General features: G+C 43.1%; 1 protein-coding gene across 8 annotated transcripts in view; it reads right to left on the reverse strand.

Moving 5' to 3' along the window:
- The window catches only part of pum (pumilio), an 83,525-nt gene that overhangs the window by 45,567 nt on the left and 13,832 nt on the right, over window positions 1-24,126 (reverse strand). For all 8 annotated transcript variants that reach the window (XM_014354960.2, XM_014354959.2, XM_014354957.2 and 5 more), the window contains 5 exons: window positions 16,926-17,055; window positions 12,886-12,994; window positions 12,549-12,648; window positions 12,343-12,470; window positions 10,232-10,568 (listed from right to left, as the gene is read on the reverse strand). In XM_014354960.2, the coding sequence (XP_014210446.2) occupies window positions 10,232-10,568; window positions 12,343-12,470; window positions 12,549-12,648; window positions 12,886-12,994; window positions 16,926-17,055 (804 nt within the window). The remainder of the gene's footprint in view (window positions 1-10,231; window positions 10,569-12,342; window positions 12,471-12,548; window positions 12,649-12,885; window positions 12,995-16,925; window positions 17,056-24,126) is intronic.

Consider the following 24,126-nt stretch of genomic DNA (forward strand, 5'->3'; position numbering starts at 1 on the left):
GCGCGGCTTTAATTGACCCTGCCTTGATTTTCACTCGAGCACTCTCGAGCTGCCAGGGAAAGAGAGAAAGAAAGACAGGCAGAGGGGCTATGTAGCTGCAGACGGGAGAACGAGAAGAGAGGTAGAGAGAAAGGAGACACACTCGCACCGTGGATGATGACGTACACGCGCTGGTGGTGAAACTAAAGAAAAAAAAAAAAAAAAAAAAAAAGGGTTGAGCCCTTCAGCCAGGCCCTTCTATCCCCCTGTGGGTGCATGTGCAGGGGGTACGAAACCCATACAGCGGCGAGTGTAGTGCTCGCGTGTTTTTGTCTCTTTTTCAATGGGGGGATGGGACTAAGAAAACGCACATTACATAATGACTCTTCCTTTGAAGGCGGAGTTGTCGTCTTCGTCGCGTTTTTTTCTGTGCATTTTGCCACACAACAGCAACGAAGACGACGTCGACGACGTGCGCGAAAATTCGCGTAAACGAGAGGTCCGACGCATATATACATATACAGGCGCAATAAAGGAACATAATCATTTCGTGTTGGAGGATGCCAATATTAAATGTACTTATATATGAGCCGAGGGCAAAGAGGAAGAGGAGGAGGACATGGCGTACAGACATGACGGGGCTAAACGAGTCGTCCATTGTAATGGCAAGGCTGTTGTTGGCGTGACCATTATAATAAATATCATATGTATAAACGTGGGTTTGGATTTCGCTGTCCGCAGCTGGGATGTCTGTATATAGTGTACCTTATACATGTAGGGTGTGCTGCTCGTCGTGAGAAAAGCACGAGAGGCGAGAAAAGAAACGCGGTGCTAAAATTCCCGGCGACACTCGGGCATATGAAAAAGGAGACGGCTCGTTTTAATGTCCCGGGACACGCGAGAGCTCATTTTTATTGCGCTGAGCTAGCGAGCGAGACTCTCTTTTTCTATACATACATATACATGCCTACGTGTGGATGTATCTCGTGTACGTAAATTGCAACGTAGGCAGGCAACGATTGCAAGCTCGGATAATACGTGTGTGTGTGTGTGCATTTCGAAGCTGAAGGAGGAGACGGTGCGCGCGTGCGGATCGTCCTTCTTTTGTATTTTATTTATACTTTTTTTTTTTTTTTTTTTTTTTTTTTTCTCCCTTTGGACTATTTTTATGAGCCCCGAGGCGCTGCGGCGTCGCGACGCAATTATCCATCTCGTTCCTCGGATATTGTATAACATATGATATTACGTCGTGTTATTGCTATTGTTGTTGCCATTACATTTTAAAAGGGGGATCACAATGGAAATAAAAAACACGCGGCATGACTGACTCGCCTTATTTCATATGTATTTTTTTTTTTTTTTTCTTTTCTTGCCCTGTCACCTACTTGTCCTTCCGTTCATGTTAAATTGTGTAAAAGAAAAAAAAAAAAAAAAAAAAAAAAAAAGAAAAATTCCACACAGAATGGGCGACTGGCTTATACATGTATACGTATACATTCGTGACGATTTACATTTGCTCGGATCAACGTTCCATTTGTGGAAAAATTTTACCGGCGCCGACCGTGCCTGCGCGTTACATCGAGGGACGGAAAAAAAAAAAAAAAAAAAAAACCAGAATGGGACGACGAAATTTTTGTGAGGCAATTGTGTAAAAAAATTGAAATCGAGTTCGACAAATTGCTTGCATCCCCACGCATAAATCTATACCAAATCAACTGACTGTCGGAATGATTTTATCGACCATCACCCGCATTATATATAATCGACTACCGATACACGACAACAAAATTGGTTGCACAGAAAAATGAAACAAAACAAAAAAAAGCGTATTTCAGGTGATAAATTAGCAGCGGCCGAGGTGCACGCCAGCCAGAGGAGCAGCGAGCCAAGGACGAGATAAGAAGACGCCGAGGATTCCAGCGTGAACACAGTGGGTTGGATGTACACGCGTTATCGGGTGCGGGGGTAGCCGATCGCTCGGCTGAGAACTCACACCAACGAACGCGGCAACGCAGGAGCATCAACACCATTAGGGGAGTAAAACACACACACCCACACATTTAGGTGCGGGTACACAACACGCGAGTTGGCGTGTTTCGGTATCGCTACTATTACACCCCCCCCCCCGCGACTCTATTTTTTTTTTCTTCTCCCGTAAAAGGTATACCTATATTCTGCGTGTGCAGACCAGCTCGGGCGACCCCCGCTGCCGTCGCTGTTCTTCTTTTCTCGGCTTGGAGACACGCGGAGTCGAAGGGAGGGTGAAAAAAGGAGGTGCGGCCAGAAGCTCCCCCTCGGTCGCGAGGAGTAACGCGGCTCGCTTTTGTCCGAGTAAAAATTGCTGCAAGAATGCACAAGAGGGGCATAGTTGCGGTAGACGCTCTTTTGCAACTCTCTCCAGCAGCAGCTTTAGTTTTTGTCCACGTAGGACGGGCGATGATAATACCAGGGGTGTTCGACAACTCGGGATATTTTTCTTCTTCTCTTTTTTACACTCAATTTGTCCATTGAGACATGTTTTTTTCCTTTTTTTCCCTTTCATCGCTACAGCGGAGAGGGAATTTAATTAAAATGCGATCTCGTCATTTTGGGGAATCCATGCTCTATGCAGCTATTGGACATTATATGGCCGCCTCGGTTGATTAACGAAATACGAGTGATTATATGTTTTCCCGTGAAATCGAGGTCGATCGATCCCATCGAGTTCCCAGGGTGCCGTCACACACACACACACACATATGGATACACGTGTAACATGACACGTGCAGCGTAAGAATGAATTCTCATCGGTCGCCCGGTAAAAGGCTATATACCCACCCTCCGCGTAGCGCCCCAATTTAGCTCGAGAAGAAAGAGCCGATTGAAAGAGGTAAGGGTGCAGTGTTGTCGTTCGGTATACATAAATATACATAGTACCCTATGTGTACGGAGAAAACGAAAGAGGAGTCACACCGGATTCGAAGAAACTTACCCTACCAGTTGTTTCTGTCTATCTAGATGTGCATATATGTGTACAGTGGAAAACGAGAGGTGGCAGGTGCGACGGAGTAATTTAATGCGAGTGTATGTATATATATAAAAATGTGGTACCGCAGCGTAGTTCCCTCTTCTCTGTACCCTATACTCTCGCGGCGTTTGCATCTTTCAATTCCACGAATCGGCTTTTCGCCACCACCCCCCGCCTCCTGCACTTGGTCACGATTCCGTGGTGTGTCTTTCCAGCACGAGCTGGTTGTCCTCCTCCCTGATGCTTTTATGCTGCAGGGCTTTGTGCCGCTGGCATCGAATGCATAATACCCGCCGATGGACTCTGATGCCAGATAGAGAGTGGCTGCTGCGGCTTGTATTGTGCGCTTGAGGCCACGACAGCGGCAGTTTCGCTCTATTTTACCATTCGATATACCCCCCCCCCCCGACCTCCCTTTGATTCACCTCTCTTGCTCGTCGAGCGCGTCATGTGTGCAAAACAATGTAACACAAAAGTGTACAGAGTATACACAGGCTCTGTTGTCGATAGACGCCGGGGCTGTGTTGCTATACTTATAATAATGGTTGAGAGTTTGTGCATCGGTGGCCGGATAGTTGGGGCTGCAAATACCGCACTTTCGTTTCGATCCGAATACGAGGCCCGAGGAAACCAAATTTTCCAAATTATCGCCGACTTTCATTCTCCTCCTCCTCCGTGGCGGAACAAGAGAGCAGATTACCCGGAAATCGAGCCAAGTTGGGGGGAGGAGGGCATGTCGGGTATTTTAATGAAAAACCTCCCCGCGTAGCCGATGCATAATATATATATTTTACATGGGTACATATTTCCAGCGCCTCTCGAGCAGCTTCTCTTTGCCGATAATCACATCGGATGAGTATAGGCACAATGGGTTAAGAGCAACGTTGACTTGGTGCAAACACTGCACGGACAGATATGCGTGTACGTTACAATGTACCTCACACCCATGCACGTAGACGCGCGTATGTATAAAACATTAATTGAAAAGTTCTTTGACGCCTCCACTCGTCTCCTCCCTTGTCACTGCTGTATATATATGTGTATGGGTACGTGAAATACTAGAGGCGCTCGAGACGAGGACGGAGGAATGAGAAATCGAGCCCGAGCGTCAAAGTACCCACGTACATCTCTCTCGCTTCGCTTATCGATTCTTTCGCTTCCTCGTCCGACTGCGCCGCTCGACAATCCGATCGGCCGATCGTGACAAAACGCTCTGTATTGTTTGTTATTTCTTTCTCGTAATTTAATCCAACGAGTCGAGGGGGCGGCTTCACTTTTGCTTCTTCCGCGGCTCTCCTTTGGTCAAAGCAATTGCGTCATTTACTCGGGCTCGAGTGGTACCTTCATCAAGCTGGTTTGAAATTACAATTAATCCACAACCCACGAGACATATTGTAGACGGATATGATTTATCAACCCCCAAAATTATTTTCCGATGACTTGCCGTGTCGTTGTTTTACAACAAACGAAAATCGTCCAAGGATGAATTCATAGTCGTCGGGTGTTGACCGCAAAAAAGAGCCACAGTCGTCGTGTGGGGCAGAAGGGGGGGGGGTTGTTCTCCAGGGAAATTCAGCGCGCGCCATCGGCAATGGTATCCGGACAAATCGCGCGACGACTGTGCCATATATACATATATGTATACGTATAGCGCGCGAGGGAAATGAGTCGGAGAAGTCTTTGGGGCGCGAAGTGACGCCTATATACACACAAAGGTCGATTAAACACCCGAGACGATTATGCAGAGCGCTAGTCGGGGCAAATTGGTTAGCGGTATACATAGCTGTGGCAATAAATCACAAGTGCGCCCGTACGTGTATTCGTAGGTGGGTATACACGCGTGCATCGGCGGCAATTGACCGTCTTCGGAGGTGCAACCTAAATTATTGCGGACGACTCGCGGCAATTGTGTTGTATAACCCACTAGAGTAAGTAATTTCACGACCCATGCAATTAGTTGTTTACACGGTGGCTCCGTTCAGTTTGGGAATAAATTGCTTTTCCTTTTTTTTTTTCATCTCTTCGCTATCAGTGCATGGTACATACCAATTAAAATTCAAAGCCGCACCAATGGGATGGAAAGAAAATAAAAAAAAACTTTTCAAGGTGTATACAATAGGTACAGAACCGAGTGGGGGAACCATTGGGCATCGGGATCGATGAGACTCGGGTGTATACGCGAGCAAAATGTGAGAGCCGGGCCGCAATAATCAATTTGCCGGGCAGCCGAGCGTACAGCGGAACGTTTAATTGGCCGGGCTCCCGGGCAAAAGAGACGATAGCCGCACGTATGGGGTAATTGATGTCTCGCGCCATCATCACGAGTCGTAAGCTCGAGTATCTCGCGAAACTTCTTCGACGCGATCTACTCTTCCACGGGCAAAGGCGCTAAAAACACTATACACATCAATTGCGCAAGCTCGCGAGCCAAAAATACACGCCCCGAGTGACGGGCGTTCGCGCGGGCAGCCAAGAGGGGGAGGAGCCCTCGTCCCGAGCCGTAAACCTTTTCCGAGACGGAGACAATGGCTCGGACACGCGATATTTATCACTACGGGGTATTATATATATATCGGTCACCTCGCCGATACCGACTCGTTTCGGACCCCCACCGCGAAAAATTTTATCGTTACTTTACAACGCAGCGCACCCGTGGCACTTTTTGCCGCGGCCCGTGGAGAAACGAACGTGATTGATTAGCCCGTGGGGCAGAGGCGGCGTTATTGTGTGTACACGTAACGCGACTCTAATGGATTTGTCCACGCGCGCGCCTCCACCTTTAATAAATGAACGAGCTGACACGGCCGGAGTGTATCCGAGGCCGTCACGCACCCACGCGACCCACTCACGGGTTCATGTGCTTTTTATCCCTCGAAACACACCCTGAAAGCCACCGCAAGCTCTCTCCCTCCATACCGAGGCATCGTTATAACTTTGTACTTTGGAAAATTAAAGCGCGCCGGTTTACGTTGAATAACGTTAATTGCACCTGCCCCCCAAGAGCCTCGTTTAACGTTATTTCCCAAAATATCGTTTACAGTAAACGCTCGCTCGCTAATTGATCCAAGGGAAAGTGACTGGGGCTTATAAGAATACTGGGGGTGTGTGTGGGAGGGGGGGGATTTAAATATTTCACTGGTTGGCGCTCGATTTTCGTGGAGATCGATACCAGTAGACGAGGAGGAACAACCCCCTTTGCCTATACATCGTCGCGGTGGGTCTAAGCGAACTAACGAGCAGAGTCAACTGCATAACTCACGCGCACGGGGGCGTGTTTTATAATCGACGAGACTGAGCTAGCGCGAAGGTACACCGGGAGAGGGAGAGAGATAAAATGGCCGCAAAGAACGATGAGAAGAAAGTATAAAGGGATGGCGGGGGAGAGAGAAAAAAAAAAATTGCAGAGCGGGTGTATATAGTACAAGAACACGGGTACTGCGAAGCGAGAGAGGATAAAAGAGAAGAGAGAGCAAAAGCAGAGCTTCACGCGCTGTCGAGCGCGAGGGCATATATGTGTATGTATGTATACACCGCTCGCATAATAATACAATCATGGTTTCACCCATAGCGCATAGGTGGGACATATATATATACACACCTGTACATTGTAAAGCACGCACATGAGCGCGCACCGTGGCAAAGAAGAGAGAGGGTGTCGCGTATTAAAAGCCATACCGACGCGCTCTCGAGTCCGTCCGTCACGCCGTCGCTGCCTATATATACGTATACGTGTGTGTACATGTGTACCCACTCTATTTTTTTTTCTCTCCGTCATTCTTTCTTTCTTTCTTCGTTTCTCTGGTTGCTGATCTCGTTTTTTTCCCCCCCCCCCCTACTTTTTCATTCCGTCGAACGTGAAAATGAGACGAAAAACATAATGACGAGGAGCGAGAGAGAAAGAGCGCGTCAAAGCTTTCGCCGGTTACGTGTGCAGCGCGCCTGGGCTGGCTGATGTAGAACACGTTGGGCACACGCTACGCTGATTTTTTTTTCTTTCCTTCGTTGTTTTCCCCCGTTGTACTTAAATGAGAGACAAAAAGAAGAAGAACAACAAAAAGTACACATGGTTTAATAATAGAGCGCTGCATGTGTAGTACATATTATATACACCCTATATATAGGCGGATCGACGGCAACAACAACGCCTCTATGATATACCTGTAACCTCGAGAGAGGAGAAAGAGAAAATAATGAAAAAAAAGTGTTGGAATACCTACCTGTGCGCGTTTACGTGCCCACCAGGGCGTGCTTGCAGCCTGTTAATACATGGATATATATCTCTGGTACACGTGCCTCGCGCTAAATGGAGTATCGGTCAATAAGCTGGGATGAAAGCGGTACACGCGAGAGAGATGACGTGGCTTTCTTTCCTCCCCCCTCCCCCGCGTACATGATTATAATTAGTATATATAGGGCATAAGGTGTACGAGGGGAAGAAAAAAAAATGAAAATGTGAAAAAATCGATTAATGCAAAGCGTACTTATACGGTAGTAGAAAATAATCCCATGTAGGTTGGTTGCGCTTCGCGGCTCGATTCACCCGGGTAATTGCGTACGAAGAAGAGTTTTTCAAACGTGCTAATACATATATATATGTTTTTTTTTTTTTTTTTTTTTCAGTTCCAACACGACGCCCAATAATTAATTCAGAACTCGAGGTCGCGCTACTGCGTGTACCTATATGCTGTACGTATATAAGTACACGACGAAACGTAGCGCGTAGAGGTGAAAAAAAAAAAAAAAAAAAAAACAGCCTCATGTCTGGCGAAACACTTCACACGACAACAGTGGCATCGGGAGCAACGTGTATATAATATACGTATAGCGCATAGAGAAAGAGAACTTAATAGGTGCAGTGACGGAAGAAGACACGACACGAAGCCACCGTAAATTTATGTATAACGTATACCGAGAACAACAAGGCAATCGCGTGGGAGTAGGTATATAAATATATATATACCCATGTAATGATGGTACGTGGGTTTTTCACGCGACTCGCGGGAAAAGTGCGTGCATTATTAACCAGGCACGGGCATAATATAACATTCATGTGTATATATGCACGGAACACGAGATGCGGTATAGATGTTGGCTCCACGGAAATGAGTAAGGGAGTCTTGCAAAGCTTTGGAAATGAAAATAATGGGCGCACGCGACCTTGGATACGATGATGATAACGATTATTTCCGAGTACTGCAACAGCGGCACTGTGTATATCAATCTCCCGGCGTATATATGTATACCCAGTTCTATTGTTGTTCCACGGTGCGGCTGATAAGCGCAAAACTTTTCGACGAAAGGGTTTATCTCGAAAGAGGATATCACCGTGTAAGTGTGGCGTCGGGTGGAGGCGAGGCAAAAGGAAGACATGAGCTGTATAACGTCGAGAATCGGATGGAAAAAAAAATGGGACGACGAGATGAAGTTTTCGCGCGCAAGACGGACAAATTATTCATAGGGAAACTTGAGCGGGGGCTCGATCTGTATAAACCTGTTACAAGACTCGAGAGACCGGAAAGGGAAAACTCAACTTTTATTGTTCAGGTAAGTTGCGGTAAATATACACAATTTGCCTCATCTTCGGGTAAAACTTAGCGGGAAATAATATTCATGTTCCTTCGACAGACAGCCATCATCTCGAGAGTAAATATAAATACCCTTTTGGGCGCTCTTCACCGATCGGAGCTACTCGTTATGCGCCTGTACTTGCGTTGTGGACAACAAAACAGTTGATGAAGAAAGAGAAAAAAAAAAAACAAACAAACGCTAGAAAGGAATTTTCTTTCTCCTCGTATACGCGCGTATACACACACAGCCACGTATTGATTTGTCCCGGTATGTATTACCAATGCGTAACTTGTTCGCGGTATACAGCCCAAGTGTATAATGTATATGTACAACACGCGCTCGTACCGTGTTATGCGTATACTATTTATGAAAAGCTCGAGTACCGATAAGCTGCAGTGCATAATGTACAGTCGCGCTTTTGAAAGTACCGTCATTGACATCGACGTCCCAGTCCTGCTGTATATATCCACCGCCAGCCTCACCCCTTGCACCTCCGACTTCCGAGTCTTTCTCCGTCGTTCTATTTTTCGGAGCGACGGTATTACAGTATATATATAGGTGTGGAGGGATGGGTAACACGCCAGCCTGCGACTGTCCGTCACTCTCTTTCTCGCTTATAATGGTAAATGTGTGTCTGTCTATCTATCTAGGCTGCACCCGGTGTATGATTTATATTGTAAGCCGTCGAGAGGGAGGATCGAGGACGATGAGCTGCTTTTGTACGTGTATATACGGGGATACGCGAAGGAGGGCCATTGTTTACTGCCCCCATTTTTAGTTTCTTTTATGCTCATGTGCATAAATATATGGATGTATTTCTCTCTCGCCCCCTATTTTTCTTCGCCGATTCGTCCCGAGCCCAATCGCAATCGAGTCTTTATTGTTCATTTTTTTTTCATTATAGGACAAGGGGCCATTGATTTGCACATTTCGCAGGTGGAAAGTCTCTTTAAAGCTTCAAAACGCTTGTTCCATGGAGGAAAAAAGGGCACTCTTAAATCTTCAGGTTAACCCAAAATTAAACTTTTACGCATAGGTATTTAAATAATATTCTACACGTAAAGAGAAAGAAAAAAAATACGTAGTTGTACTATCGTAAAAATGTTCAGACTCTACGGTTTGTAGGGTGCCATTGGTATTTATCATGCGTCGCGATGGAAATAACATGACGAAAAAGTACGTGAAATCTAGATTAGACATGTCAAACGTACAGGAGGGCCGGGCTGAATGTTGGTATAACGAGCTCTACGTGCGCAGGTGGCGTACGGGAAGCACGTAGAAAAGTGGTTGAAAGTTGACGAAGAGGACGAGTCTCGTTAGCGCGACTGGCGGGCATACTTGAGAGTGGGAAAAAATAGCTCAACGTCAAATTAACATCCGCGAGCTCGTGTACTGCTGTTGTTGTTTTTTTTTTTTTTCTTCTTCTCAGTCTTGTTTATTGTTTGTTCTTGTACACGTCGTGCGAGTTTTTCAACGGAATGTCATTATTTTTCATGCCACGAGTCAACTTGCAGGTAGACGCGTGATGAAATGGTAAATTACAAGTGTCAGATAGCTCAAAAGTTTTTTTTTGTTTTTTTTTTTTTGTTAAAAAACTCATTTAATTAATTTAATTTCCAACTCCACCAAGGATCTAGCTGCAAGTCGACATTCCGATGGTAAAGGAGGAATTCCTACCTGTACGTCAAAGTGCCCTGTCGTGTCCTGTGGCTGAGGTGGCCCCTGCTGTTGCTGCTGCTGCTGCGAGGGTAGTCCTTGAGGCGGGCCTTGGGCTCCGAATAGCTGGGCAGCGTGTGACTGTGGATGTTGCATCGGATGGGTCGGCGGGGCCTGGTGATGCTGAAGATGGTGCGGTGCCGGGGCGAAAGCTGTCATGTAGTGCTCCTCGCCGCCCATCACGTCGACGCCGGGCTTCAGAAGGACCACGCCACCGGCACCTGTGCTCACCGCCAGAGTCGCATTTTTTTGAAATTCTTCCTCACCCGGCGATGGCTGTCTACTGCCAGGTGTGCGGCTGTCAACAAAGTTCGGGCGTTTAGTGAGATTTTATTGTGAATCCACAAGGAGGGGCGATGAAAAATTGGGCTATCATGTAAGAAAACGGAGCTAATGTACAACTACAAATTATGAAAAACGTTTATAAGTACGCAAGAAATAAAACAATTGAGAAAATAAATAATTTATGCAAGTTTTTTTTACCACCTGTCAATACACGTTAATTATAAATATGTAGCACTAGAAAAGTTGACTAATCGATATTTGAGGGTTAAATGTTTCTACTGAGTAAGCTTGGAAAAATATCTTTGTTTCCTAATAAAAAAAAAAAAGCATTTAAAAAACTGTCTGAGCCAACTAGCATATTCACCTGTACTTATTATTAATGGATATTTAAAACGATATATAAAAAAAATAAAGAAGCGTACGAGGAGCAAATACATTATTGAAAAATCGCACTCGGTTTTGTTTATCGCAGTAACGGATACTTTGTGATACCGCAAGCGAGCGTCTCTCGTTCTCGCGCAGTAACGAAGCAAAGGAGAGCACAGTTACGAGAAAGGCGAGCGCAACCTTTGACGTATAATATTTCTCCTTAGCTATAACTAGCGTTTGCGGCGAACGGATGTCTACAATAACGACGTCTTGGCAAAGGTTTCAGGTTTTCTGTCGACGTCTTTGCTTTGAAATGAAAAATTCTTATTCGGTATAAGGTTGCAGTCTATAACGAAGTCAACTACTTGATTGCTTGATTTTTTTTTTTTTTTTTTTTTTTTTTTTTTTTTTTTTTTTTGGGGAACGAATCATTTTCTATGAAAATTAAAAATGTAACGAAACTGAGATCTCATTTGAATAGTTTATAAAGCGTAAGAAACTTCACCAATATGAAAAAATTATCATTACTTGCTGCTGGTGACAATAACATTACGAGAGTGAGATATTCATACAAAGAACAGGTGAACCATTCAAAGAAGCACTTTAGTATATTTTACTCCAATCTCATCATTGATATCTTTTCGATGATTGTCTATATTTTGTATCGATTGTAGTATACGCTTAAAAATATTGGCAAAAAAACCGTGATTAAAACCATATAGTATCGGTAAACGTTAAAAAATGCTGCAAAGCCTCTGTACGAGCAGTCGGCAAGGTAGAACCCACGCCCATCGGCTCCCGCTAGATGTCACGATGATGTCGTGAAACCGACAAGTCGATGAACCGCCGCGAAACTAAAAAAAACCCGCTCATCGATAGATACTTTATAAAGGCGTCCAAAAGCCCGAAAGAATATGTACTCTGATGTATATAAATGCAGGCCAGTCTCCTGTCATTGGTCGCGCGCGTATCGCGATGGAGAGGCCTAATAGCACATTATACGTATACGTGAGCGCGTGTTGTGTGCGTACACGCGCCCTTGACAGCTATCGTCCTGTTCTTATGCACCGCGCGTCTCCACTGTTGCTCTCATTTTTATCCGAGCACGCATCTCTTTTTCTTACTCGTGCTGATGCACTTTTTTTCGACTTCTTTAGCTTGGCCGTAAGAGTTAAACAACAAAGGAGTCGTAACACAGAACTGCACGATCTTTTTTTTTTCTTTCCAGCTTAAAGCGAAAAATCCCATTCTTTCTGTCAGAGTCTTGGTTTTCCTTTATTATCATACGGAAAGTAATGAAAATGAAAAAAAAAAAAAAAATTCGAATGCGACTGCGATAACCGTTAAAAAAAAACTTATATTAAATCATCCTTGATCATTGTTAAGAATAATAAGTGATAAGGTATCCTTTCACTCACTTGAATCCTTTATCGTCGTCGAGACCATTTTGTGAGGAAAGTCCGTTTCCTTGAGGACCAGTATCGTCCTTTGAATTATCAAAGGGACTGGCTGTACCCTTGTCTTTGTCCTTTTTGTCTGTGTCGTTCTGAAAATACAATTGTCAGAATTTACTTTAATTTTTCATCCTTTGCGGTGGTGGTGAAAAATACATTGGGTTACGTACCAATCTGAGGGACGCCATTCGCGGCTCCAACTCTTTCGGGGTCGTGGGACTCGATCCAAGCACGTACTCGACCATTTTAACTCCGAGCCCTCCAGTTTCACTGTGAAAAGACGAAAAATCGTCGATTTCTCATTGGCGAAAAATTAGGTATCACGTTCATAGAGCTCCAAGAACCACTTTTTCGATTTTTTTTTTTTTTTTTTTTTTTTTTACGGTGATCACAAATAAATTTTGCTCAGCATCGGACATATCATTTTAAACCAACAATATATTGCACCGTTTGCATATTAAAAAACGTGGGAGAAAAATTAAAGTAAAAACATAGAAGCTGACGTACCTGCTTCGTGGACTGAGAACAGCTCCGACTTCCGATGTCTGAAACCCACCGCCAACTCCAATCCGAGACCTACCGGTGCCCATTGAAATCGGCTGCGAAACTGCATGATCTGCAACAAAATGAGAATCGCAGATCATAAAAAACTGTACAATGTGAATACACGAATACGTGTACGTGATATGTAGGTGTAAACGTTGCGTCAAAGTTGCGGACAAGAATAAATACGGTTTCATTTTGTTTTCATTAATATTTTTGTTTCAAAAACTCCTTTATATTTGACTAACTTATTAGTAATTTTTTTCTCTGAATATTTACGATTAAAACAGTAAAACTTGGCCATTGATTACGGCAATCAAGACAATTGGTACTTGTTTAATAAATGATTAGTAGATTTATGTTATAAGAAGAGGTGTTTATTTGTATAATATAATTCAAGTGATAGGTATTTCGTAAAAAGTTAATGTACCCTGTAAAAAGATGAGTCATCAGCAGACGATTTAACGTATAGGAGCCATTATTGTTTGAGTTCATGCCGATATTTTCTTAGCTGCCTCGTAACATTTTTTTTTCTTTGTTCATAATTGAGCTAAACTTTCTTTTCTCATTACGTGCATTTTTCATAACTTTCTTATTCTTTCGGTCGATGCTACGTAACGTTTACACAAAAATTTTCCATTTTTTCCACCGCGAGAGTAACATATACATGTTAAAAGACAACTTGTAAGCAAATTCCTCTTCAAATTTGTTTACTCGGAAATAAAACATGAGTGCCGACACTTATGAAGTAAAAATAAATTCCTAGGCATTTGAAAAATTTATTGCACATGACCTATCAAAATGTGAAATCAAAGGGTTGTTATCATACAGCGAGAGAAAGAATAAAACGATGACGCCTCTTTGCAAACGCCAAACGTAGTTTCCCGCCTATATAGGGGGGGACAAAAAAGGAAAAATTTTTCATACGCTGGTGCACGTTGCAGTGCATCCCATTTCTCGGAGTATAAGCGAGCAATACAACGACAGGTGCTAACTGCGACTGTTAATCGCAGATGCAGGCACAGACTCGACGCGGTGAAGCAGCTCTGCGAAATTCAATGGATGAAACGGCAAAGGAAAGAGACGGGGGAAGGAGAGATGAGCGTGCGACTTGGGTAAAAAAGCCAAAGAGGAGAGAAAAGAGGGTGAACATTGGAGGAAAAGAGAGACGCAGCAAAGCGTGCTATAGGTGATGTAGCGAAAGGGGAGGGGGGCGAGAAAATCGTTGCTAGATTGAAAAAGAAAATGAGAGATGTTCGCCCGGAAGATTGCAGGGGAAAAATGTTACGGAGGAAAATGAACTGTATAGCGGTAATTGTATACGTGTGTTTTGCCTTGCGCAAGAGCGTATACATAATACATACGTATTCCAACGTGTGTATCCAACTGTACGGCGTATGTGCAAATTCAGTGTCGTGTTTTTTGCTTAGAAAGTTTTTCCTTTTTGCACAATCTTTGAGTGTTTACAATCGTGCGCTACGCCAACTACACTGTTGCTGCCCACCAGTGAAAAAAAAAAAAAAAATTAATTGTTAACTGATTTATCTTAAACATGTTTTGTACCGAGCACTTATAATTGGAACGTTGAGCAGTGTACGAGGATAATTACATAATATTCATTTAAAAATTTCTGTAATATCAATTATAGAAACAAAAAAAATGTTCATAGTTTTATTCTGAATTTATTTCGGAAGTTACGAGGGCTGAATTTGCTGTACTTGGTGGGTTGAAGAAAAATTGAAAGGGAATCATAAAAATCCCCTGTGATTTATTTAAAAATTCAACTCTATAAATGATAAACGCACTTCTCAAATTTGATAAAAAATAAAACAAGTGAAGTTTATTTGTAAGTATGTAATATATAAGTAACAAATACATTTATAACAAAGCTGAAATAAAAATCCCAGGCATATAGTATTCTATAAAAATTAAATAAACAATATGATGCGCAAGACACCGAAATACTCAAGTAAACGAATCAAATACTTTGAATTGACGTTAGCGATCGACTTCAACTTCAAACGACTGAGGATGTATTACTTATATACAACTGATATCAAGAGGGAATATTCAATGACACTCCGGTATGTGCTATCAAAGGTACATGACTTGAAATCAATAGTCCTGTGGGTCCAGACAAAGCAGTGGAGTATGACCAAGAATCGTTTTAAGCATTCGCAACTTTAAAAGCCAAAGGGTTAAGTGCAAGAGAAAAGCAAAACACGGGGGTATCCTGGACATCATATAGAGGAACGGAGAGAGAAGCAGCTCATGACGGAAGGGAATATGATAATTCGAGCTACGAAACTACGAAATGAGCGCCAGCTAATATATGTAACGAAAAAAAAAAAAAAAAAAAAAAACGAGAGGATGTGGGTGAACAAGGGACTACACGAGAAAAGCGCAACAACGGGGTGGCGGTGACGGAGTCGTCGGCCGGTGGTAGGTAAACTCGCTATCTGTCGGTGGTCTGTCTCTCTTCACCGCCCAGCGCGGAGGGTTGACACACGAGAACGTGCTTCTGTACTTGTGGATATACAATGTACACGTATAACAGTAGTAGTGGTGGTGGTGCACACGCGCGCGCAAGGGGTACAAGTTGTTGTAGTGGGCCGTTGCCCCCACCGTTGCCGCAGCTGCCGATGCCGGGCGTCTGTCGCCATGGCAACAGCCGCGTTGCACCCAATATACATACACATCATACCCATTCGCCACACCACACTGCTGGCCCACACCAACCACCGCCATACGTATATATACACATTGTTACAGTGCATCCCTTTCCACATCCCACTATTTTCCTGCACGGCATCATCGAGAGAAGCTCGAGAGGGTGGCGTTGTGTGCCTCGTCGTCTCCGTCGGCAGTCGGGGTAGAGCTATCTGCAGGAAGCAGCCCGACGGCAAGGAGAGGTGGCCGACCTCCGCGTGTTTTTCTCCTCCTCGCGTGCATCGCGCCGGGAGTATATCGACGAGAGACCACCCACCCCCTTCCATCCAGCTGCTGCCGAGGAAGGGGGGGGGCTTTTCCGATTCCAGATTAGCCTCGGGCCTTTTTCGGGAGATACATGTATTTTCCGCTAGCCGAGGGTTTTCGCGAAGCATCGATTACCGATCTTGGACTCTAGGAGGAGAAGCAGATGGGTACATAAAATTCGATGCAGGAGAAGACCATCGATACATCTCGATTTTATCACTCCGGGCGTCTTGTTCGATTGAATAATGAACCGTGGGAAATAAAAAGGGTTGATTAATGGAGTTACAGCGATTTACAATTTTTGTTTAAACCGAGTGTTGCTGGTGTAAATCAATCCAAGTGACGCAGTGGTTTGTCCCTGTACTCGGAAATGACAAATTTAGTATTGTTTCGCATAACACGGCGCGTTTTAATTTCTAAGTGAAAAAAAAATATATATATTGTAAATTCATGCGTGTACATATAGCTAACGTCTGCTGGAGTATTCATGTACAACTGAATGGTTTGTACGGTTATACATAATTATAACGTGGTTAAACTATCAATTAACCGGCAGATGGGGACTTTTACATTCATTTGGTAACAAGTGGCTTTTGCCAAGTACGTACCTGCGTTTGAAAAGTCGTGGTATCGGTTTTACAAGTACCAACGCAAAAAGGCCGTAAGATTTATGTTCACGCGAACGATTATCCAACGATATAAACCCAATTACAGGCGTCGTGTGCTGTAGTACTCACTCTAAAAGAAGCCTCGTAAACTCCGTTAATGCACCACACTGTAGCACATTCCGAGGCGCATTCAATTAGCAGTGGTCGTTGGAAAAGGCTCGAAAACGACAATTCAAGCACCAAGATTTTTTTGTTAAAGACAAAGTTTAGATCGTAATTGTATACCGCAATGAGTGTCGGATGTATACATGCGCTTTGCAATAAAGCGCAAATTAATGAATTGGAAAATGTATTGTAAATATATATATAAATTTGTGGTAAAAACGGGGAAGGGGGAGAAGAAAAACTTAATTGACTTACCAGAGGTGCTCCACGTCGAGTCCCGCCACATTTGATCACCCAGGTGAAGTATCCCACCGCCCTTGACGCCTCCTTCGTCCTTGGAGCCGCCTTCGTCGACGCCCCATAGTTTTTTTGCCGAAGGAGCGATCTGCAATCATGACATGGAAAAAAAAAGATCGTTTAATTTGCGGTACAGTGTCGGGACAAAAGTTGCAGAAATTGTTGGCATGAATTTTAATTACCTGTACTCCAACGTTAAAAAAAAAAATTAAAATAAAGGAGAGGAAAAGGTAACAAACGCTAGGTGCACATGTATATACACATGTAGTTGCAGCGAATGTTTTCGCTTTTCATTGCAAGTGTTGCACTTTTTCCGGGTGCTTTATTTTTCATCTACCGTAATTTTTTTTTTTCCTCGCTTGCTGTATTGTTTAGGTGGCTAATAGACGTTCTTTTACATTTTTCGTTCAGTGTACCATCATTTGAATACACTCGCACACGAACAAGACAACAGCTGGGCGCCGGTAAACCTACACACCCTCTTATATTTATATATGCATGGGTGGGGGATCGTACACATACTGCACATGGCTTTGTGCATCTGTATAACCAATGTTGCGGTGATGATTAAAAGTCAACATTGGAGAACGAATCGCGCTGTCGTGTAGATACGACCGACGCGTGCCCGCGGTAATTAAAAAACTAATCTGGGGGGAGGGGGGCAAAATTAGCGGATACCCATCAACCGCAACTTGCTGTTGGAGCGAGTGAAAAGTGATGTTTAGAGCTAATAAATCCACACAGTGCCAATTGTTTTTTTTTAGACATGTATGAAATTTCAGGATTTTGTTGGATTTTTGCTTGGTAAATAAAAGTCAATCATTCCGCACTTTATCGCGAATTTTTTTTGCCCCTTCTCTTTTTATTACCGGTTCAATAACTGAGTGCGTGATTTGACTTTTCGTCGTCATATGCAAAATATGTTTAACACGTGTGTAATTATTTGCCATGAGCTTATAATCACATATAGGTCAATCATCGAGAGTAACTAATTTTTTTCGGAATATTTACACATTTGTCTAAAAAAATCCTCGAGTGAAATTCAATAACGCTGCCAAAAAGAAGTTTGGCAGCGTTGATGGAGAAAAACGTGCAAATGGGCAAAAGTAAGAAAAAAAAAAAAAAAAGTCCACAGAACGTACATACACGTGATTTTAGAACACCAGCAGTGAATCGCGTGTTATTCCCGCGTACAGCAGCAGCAGCAACACACAACTAAAGCAAAGCTCTCCTACGCAACGGAGCGTACAAAAATATTCACGTGCTCCGTTCGCTGCACCGCCGAAATCCACGACGTTGCGTCTCAAGGGAGCAACGTCATGGTACTACACGTGTCTACATATATATATATATGTACATGACTATTGTTGGGCTCCATATACGTATCTTTTTCTCAAAGGGTTCGCCGTGGAGTATTCGCACGAGTATACATGCATCGACGGTGCGCCCCGACCTTGGCTGTATAAAACCACCGCCACAGCCGCCCGTATGATTCGAGGTCACGCAACGAGAGGCGAGCCGTGCTCATTGTACGCACAATACTTATGCGTGTGGGGCGCTAGCACCGAAGGCTCGGCCGAGCAACTCCATCGAGGTATCGATTTCCAGCGTCTCCTTGGCGACAATACGCGCAGTATTTGCTCGATTATTCACCGAGTGGGCGAGCCGTGGTACACATACACGTGCCAACAGCGGCGCGGGGAGAGCCTCCGTATAGGTCTAGATCATTGACCGCCTGAGATTATTTCAGAATCGTTTGCTAATGCCACTAGATTCGTTCAAACTCCCCTTTGGTTCGGTTCGGTCGGTTCTGGGACCAAAAAACATAAAAATAATAATACGCGTTCACGAGAGTTTGGTTCTAGAACCGACCGACTCGGACTTTTGGTTCTGGAACCAACTCTCGTAAACGCGTGTTTTTTGGTTCCAGAACCGACCGAACCGAACCAAAGGGGGGTTTGAATGAACCTACTGTACCTCAAGGTGCATATATTATATATGTATATACCACTAGTGAGCGAACCTTTTTGGGGCCTTTCGTTAAAGATTGTCATCTGAGCTGGTGAAGGGAACGTAAGTACCACGACGACGGTAAAGATCGATGCCGTAGAGTCACATTTTTGAAACTTGATTCCCAAGGGTTTGTCGGTGTTGAACTAAAATTAAACGCTACGGGTTTTTGTCAATTTTTTTTACAACTAAATTGAATTAACGCTGAGAGCTGATTATTTACAGCAACATTGATTCGTCGTAGGCTCGGCAGAGGTTTGGACTCCATCACGTAACGTACGCTTATGTGAGAGTACCACAATGAATTCAGCAACGCGGCGACTACCGAGCTATTACGTAACCAACGGCAGTCCTTAAAAGGACAAGTCCTTAGACGGGATCAAGGACGGTGACGTAACGAGAGAACTGTGGCATCGAGCAAACAAGCCGTACTGGCGATGACTACGCGCTTCATTACGTGACAACTTTGTCGAAGACGTCGTCCTGAACTGCGAGTTTGATTGACAAAAAGCTGGACAGGAGTGCATACACTTTACAACCTGTACAATTTGCTGTCACTGTAGGAAATAAATCACCTGCTCCCAATAACTTCTCTGGGAAGTGAGCAGTCCAGGCGACGTTGAGGTTGCATATTTTAGAATAGAATTTTTAAAAATTTAGCTTAGGACAATGAATTATTATGCGACTGCAGACCAAGGAGGTTTGGGAGTATCATTCAGGGAGGTGAGGAACGGGGAGTCTCTCCTGCCCGCGCAGATGTGCCCTCTTTACCACGCACCCTCTCTTTACAAACTTTAATCTGTACGACTGGTTATATTTTTGAAAAATGCCTAGCGAGTCGTGATTTTTGTTGTTCAGCATCTTCCTTTAGTACTAAGGTATCTAAAAAAACGTTTTTTTAAAATCTAACACATTTTAAATGTAACATAATTTTTAATTAACAGGCAACCTAATCTTGTTCTTACGTAAGAGACCGTGTTAAACTGACAATATTTAATAATTTTTTTCTCGAAAATTTTCCTGGTGAAAAGTCTGAAATAATTTATGTGCACGCACTCCTGATATGCTCAAATGTAATATACAGTTTTTTAAACAAGATTCTACATTTTGAACTTTTCTCCCAAACTTCCTTTATTCAACCGATTCAATTTCATAGTCGAGCATTTATACGAAACGTAATGATAAATAACGAGAAAACGAAAAAGTAAAAGTTAAACCTGTTACTTGCTCGTGAAGAGAAACTTGCAAATCGTAAAAAAAAGGTGTGAAAATTAAATGTAAAAAAGGCCATTTGATAAAAATGTGTGGTCAACCATTGACACGTTTGGTACAATATTTCGCAAAATTTAGTCACTATCATCGTCATCATCTGTACACACGTGGTGGTGATTAAATATACATACGCACGAACAATGCACGCGCTCGACATGAAAAATGTGCCACCTGTATGAAAACGTTTATTCATATATACATCAAGAGCTCAATATAATGATGTTGAACATTTAATGTTTTTTTTTAACAAAAGCACGACCTACAATCGAGGAAACAATAAAACCCTTGCCGGAAAAAGGATGCGTTGGTCGAGTCCTTGGAAGTATACTGGTCACCGCAATTTCCTCCGGCTGCAAGTTAAACCCCCTATGGACTCTGCCTCTCGCGTCTCGGTTACACTTTGGCACTGCACCCTCCCCCCCTTTCTCATTCAACTCGAGCGCGAGAAACAGCGCACTCGAGGGGTCGATCCGCCTCGGGGCGCTTGGAATAGAGTTTATACGATACAGGTACACATACGATAGCGGAGGGAAGACGAGAAACCGCAGGATATTCGGCAAGGTGAGAGACAAGGTGCTCGGTCACTCTCTACTAGTACCTACCACTAGAGAAATATACATACATATATAGTCGGGGGTGATAAGCGCACTGGGTGGCTGGTCGTATATCGACCGCGTCTGTGTCGGTTGTTGTTCTGGTGCACGACTGCGATCGACGGTGCAGGAAGGAAGAGGGAGAGGAGAAAAAGTGCGCACCAGGCGAAAAGGGACGGAAGAGGGAGACAGAGGGAAGCCACCGTTGGAAAATAGAGGAGACAGACGGGGGTGTAGGGGCCCGGCGTGGATGTATACATTATACGAAATGACAGGGGAGATGTTACAAAAGAAATTATTGGGGAGGGAAGGTCATGTAAATAGATGGAAAAGAAAAAATAAACAATTGGCTGGACGAGAGTGATGATTGTTATATACCGTGGCGGGGACAATGATCAACGAAATGACCATTTGAATGGAATTTTAGATGAGTATATTATTATGTTATATATGCAGTTATATTGATTGCCGTACAACAAAGTACCCACTACTTTCAATGTAATGTAATCGAGTATCGATGGCATTGACATTCGTTACACGTCTTGGCTGGACAAAGAAAATAAATTTTTCAACGGTTCGCAAAATTATGATCAGTTTGTTTTTTCCAAATACCAGCTGTAACAAACAAATGCGAGAATAAAACTAACTAAAAAATTTATTCATTAATCAATCACCTGTTTATTTTAGACTAAAAAATCAAGTGATGAAATATTCCGTAAATACTTCCCATTGTTCGAAACAAATCGACTTTGGGAGCGTTCCGCTATAAGAAAAAAAGGCCCAAACGCGTTGATCTACAGTCGCGTCAAAACTTGTTGGGAAGCCAGTATCGAAAAATTTCCTCTTTCGTTTTTATTTAATTTATTTTTTTTCCAATTACGTAAATGCATAAGCGATGCAAAACAAGAACAGAAAAATAAGCCATGACCAATATTTTCATAAAATTGGCGCGATGATGTTCACGTCGAAGTTCACGTCACAGACGTGGGTAAAAGTTGTTGCGAGATCAGGAATCGCTTGTATTATATACGCATGATGTATACCTATGTGTACAGTAGATAGCCGTGAGTCAAGCCGGCCGACGACTGTATATTATATACAGAGTCTGTTGTATAGCGCGTGCTCCGCGTACGGGGCCACCGACCCCTCCTCTGCACGCGAGTAGGTTGGTGTACCGGCTCCGACTGCGTGATAGCTGACTTGCTAGCTTACACCACCGCGCCGACGAGGAGCGGAGCCCCAGAACAGCACTACGATCAGGAGAAGGAGGAGGCTCGGGTCACGGCCACTGTCCTCGCGCGCTTTCGCGCACCTCCTCCTCCTCCTCCTCTTCCTCTGTAAGTAGGTATATACACGCTCACTAATACGAGAGAGCAAAAAACCTGCTGTGATTTCATCAGGTGGTGATCGATCCTTTTTTTTTCTCTCACATCAAGTGACGACTCCAGGTTCTTCGGAACTATTCAACTAAATGACTGACCGACTCTCTGTTTGGGAACAAGTACACGGTTAATGGTAATCGGTTGCTACGATTTTTATCTGGCTTCGATTTCGATACGAGATTTATCGAAGAACTACTTACTGTGTTACACAATTGAGCTCCGAGGTATTTATTATACGGCGCTCAATGTCACGACTACGTGCGAGTACCGCCTTTTCTGCTGATACATATGGATTATGTATACGGCTCGAAGCGACATGTGTTCTTTTCGACACTCAATTTTTCAAATTAACGAGAATGTTGCTACGTCATGGGCTCGGATAATATCAGACTAAAGAAAAATTATCGCGATCAATTGTTCAATGTTCATGAGCTCATCTCACGCAAAATTTAGTCGCGTCTACAGGTCATGTATTATTACCATCATCATTATTTTTATTTGGAACTATTTAATACCCAATAATTTTGGATAATAAGAATTCAAAATTATAATGTAATAAGCCAAGTGTGAAAAATGTAATGTTATTTTATATATATGATGGACCAAAAATATTTGGTTAATAAGAATTAAGTCAACTAAAATCAGTGTATTGTTGTAAAAAAAAAACACCTACGTAAGTAATGTATATGCCGATGAATAACACATTGCATACTACCAACTCGTGAAAAGTTTGGATTTGGAAGTGGAAAGAAAGAGAAACACGCGGAGCCACACACGAGAGCACGTGTACACGCAATTACGTTTCCCATTACGGAAGCAGCCCAACTTGATTCCAACGACGCGTTGGGCACCCAACAGGCGAGCATCGACGGAACGTCTGCGATTTCGCAACTTTTTTTTCCCGCTGCCACCAATGCCGACACCCGTCTCATTCCTTCGCGCTGGCCTTTTTTTTCATGCACGCCGCAATAACGCAACAGTACGTTAAAGGGGCTACCGTGTGCATATACGTATATGCAATCGAGCAGCTGCACACTGCTCCTTGAGGTAAAAGAGCTAGTACCTGGCAGATCGCTAATCGTATTCAACGCTTTGTTGTCTGGCAAATGTGGTATCTTCATTTCTTCGCAAAAGCGTGAGCTTACTTTTTTCTAAATCAATTCGGATTATTCGTCCCTATGACAACAATGTAAATGTCCACGTGAAAAGTATTATTACAAGATTATATATTCCATCCTTAATTTTTTTGCAGATATAAAGCTTAAATTTTTCTACTTATTAACATTTTTTCAGTTTATTGTATAAGAAACGGCGATCAAGTAATCATTTCACATACTTGATAACAAAATGACGAACTTTTCTTATGATTTTTTATTTTTTAAACTGTCAATTAAAAGGGTTGATTTCTGGAACGTCTGTTCTCAAAAGTCTGATGAAGGAGGTCAAAGCTCGAATAAAAGATTCAGCTTTTTTGGGGTAGAGTGGAAGCTTGAAGGGGCAGCCACCTCGGTTGTCCCATTTTTCGGTAAATTTTTTTTACGTACAGATTATAGCGGTTCAATGGCTTTCAAAATTATGACATAGGAAATCTAAAAAATAAGTAGTAAAGTTTATCGATCCCGAGTGTAATATTGCTTCAGAAGGCACCAAGACAAAGTTTTTAAAACGGCTACTAACGTGCAATTTCTAATACCCATGTAGAAAGAATTAGTCGCGACTTGATCATTACTCACCAACTTTTTAATAATAGTGTGGAACTCGTATGCATACACATTACATAGTTAAATAATTCACGGAAAAAATACATTGGTCTTGTGTGAACTCTTGAAAAAGGTATAAAAAGTATTCTAATATTTATATATACTATTTTGTCAACAAGTGCTGTAGGTTGTTATATGCTCC

The sequence above is a fragment of the Copidosoma floridanum genome, unplaced genomic scaffold (genome assembly GCF_036245765.1).
Source record: "Copidosoma floridanum isolate Cflo_tuat_1 unplaced genomic scaffold, Cflo_Japanese_pri ptg000013l, whole genome shotgun sequence".
Lineage (NCBI taxonomy): Eukaryota > Metazoa > Arthropoda > Insecta > Hymenoptera > Encyrtidae > Copidosoma > Copidosoma floridanum.